Source organism: Cnephaeus nilssonii, assembly GCF_951640355.1.
Source record: "Cnephaeus nilssonii genome assembly, chromosome: 6".
Classification (NCBI taxonomy): Eukaryota; Metazoa; Chordata; class Mammalia; order Chiroptera; family Vespertilionidae; genus Cnephaeus; species Cnephaeus nilssonii.
In genome coordinates this window covers 52,732,907-52,735,379 of record NC_137077.1, presented here as the reverse complement: position 1 = coordinate 52,735,379, position 2,473 = coordinate 52,732,907, and the positions used below count along the sequence as shown (strand labels likewise).

The window sequence follows — 2,473 nt, the reverse complement described above, 5'->3', positions numbered from 1 at the left end:
TTCGTCCAGGAGTTCTATGGGAGTTTGACCCGTTCGCGGGGCCTGCTGGCCAACCACCCATGGCTCCTCCCCGCAGCTGGCCCTGCCCACAATTGCCTCCCTTCACCGGACTCCACCCATGCACAAATTCGTGCACCGGGCCTTTAGCATTAATATAAATTATTTTCAAATATAAATATTTTTAATTCTTATACTTTTGAATGCTTATATTAAAATGGCCTGCTGTATTTAAATAAAAATTTCTCTTAAAATTATAGAAAAAAATTTCCCATTTCATAAATTAATACACTTATTTGGCAAAGGTAATTTTTTAAGGTGTCCCTTGAGGACATTATAATGTTAAAACCTGCATCACACTATAACAAACACAGGCCTAGAGTCATGTACAAATGAATTTGCTCCATGAAATTACCTCTTACTAGCAATAACTTTGCTGAGCTTTGATTTACCTATCTTTGAAGTGAAGATAAAATAACTTTTAAGTTTATTATTACATATAATAAAATGTAATAGGTCTGTAGTGATTTTCTTTGTTAGCTACTGCAATCTTGTCATCATGAAATAAAGCTAAAATCTTTAACAGCATAAATACTTAATATTTAAATATCTCATCTTTAACATTGAACCCATTTTCCCCAAACCATTCTCTGATTTATTGTTTAAAGTAAGAAACAGAGTAACTTAGAATGGTGCCTGGAATAAAAAATGCACTCAAAGGTTGGAGTTGGAATAAACACTGGCACCATTACTAAATCCAAAATATTAAGGTGAATTCCTTGTTTCTGTTTGCTTTGTACTGTTTGTTGTTTTATTAAGGCTTGGTTACATGTGAAGTTATTCTTTTGTTTCTTGGAAATGCATTATGTTTTCTTATTGAGAAATGTAATCCCAATAAAGCTTCATTGTGAGGAAGGAAAGGATTAAAAGTGTAAAGATAAAGCTTATGGATGTCTGATTTTTTTTAAATAAAAACTTGATTCTTCCACATTAGCAAGTTCCTTTATTTTTTAAAGAACAATGTAATTCTCTTGATGGAGTCATTAACAGCTTGTTTTACCTGCTTGTTTCTCAAGGTGTAAATGAAGGGGTTCAGCATAGGAGTGATGGAAGCCGTGAGAACTGCCACACCCTTATTAATAGCCGCTGATTCCTTTGATGAAGGTTTAACATAGATAAAAATACAGCTTCCATAGGTGATGGAAATGACAATCATGTGGGAAGAACAGGTAGAAAATGCCTTTTTTCTTTGCTGGGCAGAAGGGAATTGTAAAATAGTCTTGATGATGCACATATAGGATAGAATTATACATACCAGGGTCATGATAAAGGTCAAAACAGCACACACTGTGATCACCTGCTCAATGAGCCATGTTTCTGAGCATGAGATCTTTAGGAGGGGGAATACATCACAGACAAAATGATCAATAACATTAGAGTCACAGAATTCCAGATTTAGGCCCAGGCTAAGTGGTGGGATCATGATCAACAAGCCAGCTGTCCAGCACCAAAGGATGAGTCTTCTACAGACTCTATTGTTCATGATGGTCACGTAATGCAGGGGTTTGCAGATGGCTACATACCGGTCATAGGACATGGTGGCAAGAAGAAAAAACTCTGTAGCCCCAAAGAGGTCTGTAAAAAATATTTGAATGACACAACTGTCATACGTGATTGTCTTGTCACCTGCTGATAAGTTGTACAAATATTTGGGAATACAAGCAGATGTAAATGAGATTTCTAAGAAGGAAAAATTTTGTAGAAAAAAGTACATCGCAGTTTTAAGGTGAGAATCTATGAAGGTTAGGGAGATGATTGTAAGATTCCCAGTTACACTCAGCATGTAGGTGAGAAATAGAAAGATGAAAATCACAGTCTTCAGGTGTGGGTTGTCAGTCAGTCCCAGGAGGACAAAAGTTGTTACTGTGTGGTTTCTCATCATTGAGTCCTGATTTCTATTCAATCTGCATTCAGAGATACTTGGTATGAGGAGAATGATGTTAACATCACATAGCAAAAATTAGTTGCTCAACAACCGATTCAAAACCATCTGACATGAAATTTAAAAACTTTTGGTTATAAATATTATTATCTTTATTATTATTAAGTTCCACAGTGTATGTTTTGATAATTTCAAGGAGTATTTTAAAATATCAGATTACTTTATGTATACCACATTCCAAAAAATCATGAATTATGAGTCCCTTTCCACTTTTTATTCCTAATTTATGTTTTATTTTTATCTGCACACTGGTTTTGAATTACACAGTTATATTTTACTGCTAACTAAAGTTAAACCCTAAAGCCAAATCTTCCACTTCAATATTTTTCTTTGTAGTTGAATATTGATAAAGTGTGAATATAATACAAATAGTTTGGGGCTTACTATACGGGCTTTCCAGCCCATTGCTTAAGATTTTGTTTAGCATTATTATAATTTTTTTAAACTCATGTTTTAATCTCTAAACAATATTTT

The 2,473-nt window shown here is 34.2% G+C and overlaps 1 protein-coding gene across 1 annotated transcript; it reads right to left on the bottom strand.

Annotated features, from left to right (window-relative positions):
* Positions 1 to 1,000: 1,000 nt before the first annotated feature.
* Positions 1,001 to 1,939, bottom strand: LOC307101414 (olfactory receptor 6C2-like; the record flags this gene model as incomplete). Its single annotated transcript, XM_079774345.1, has 1 exon — positions 1,001 to 1,939. One exon carries the CDS (start codon positions 1,937 to 1,939, stop codon positions 1,001 to 1,003), a length of 939 nt encoding a protein of 312 aa, XP_079630471.1.
* Positions 1,940 to 2,473: the final 534 nt, after the last annotated feature.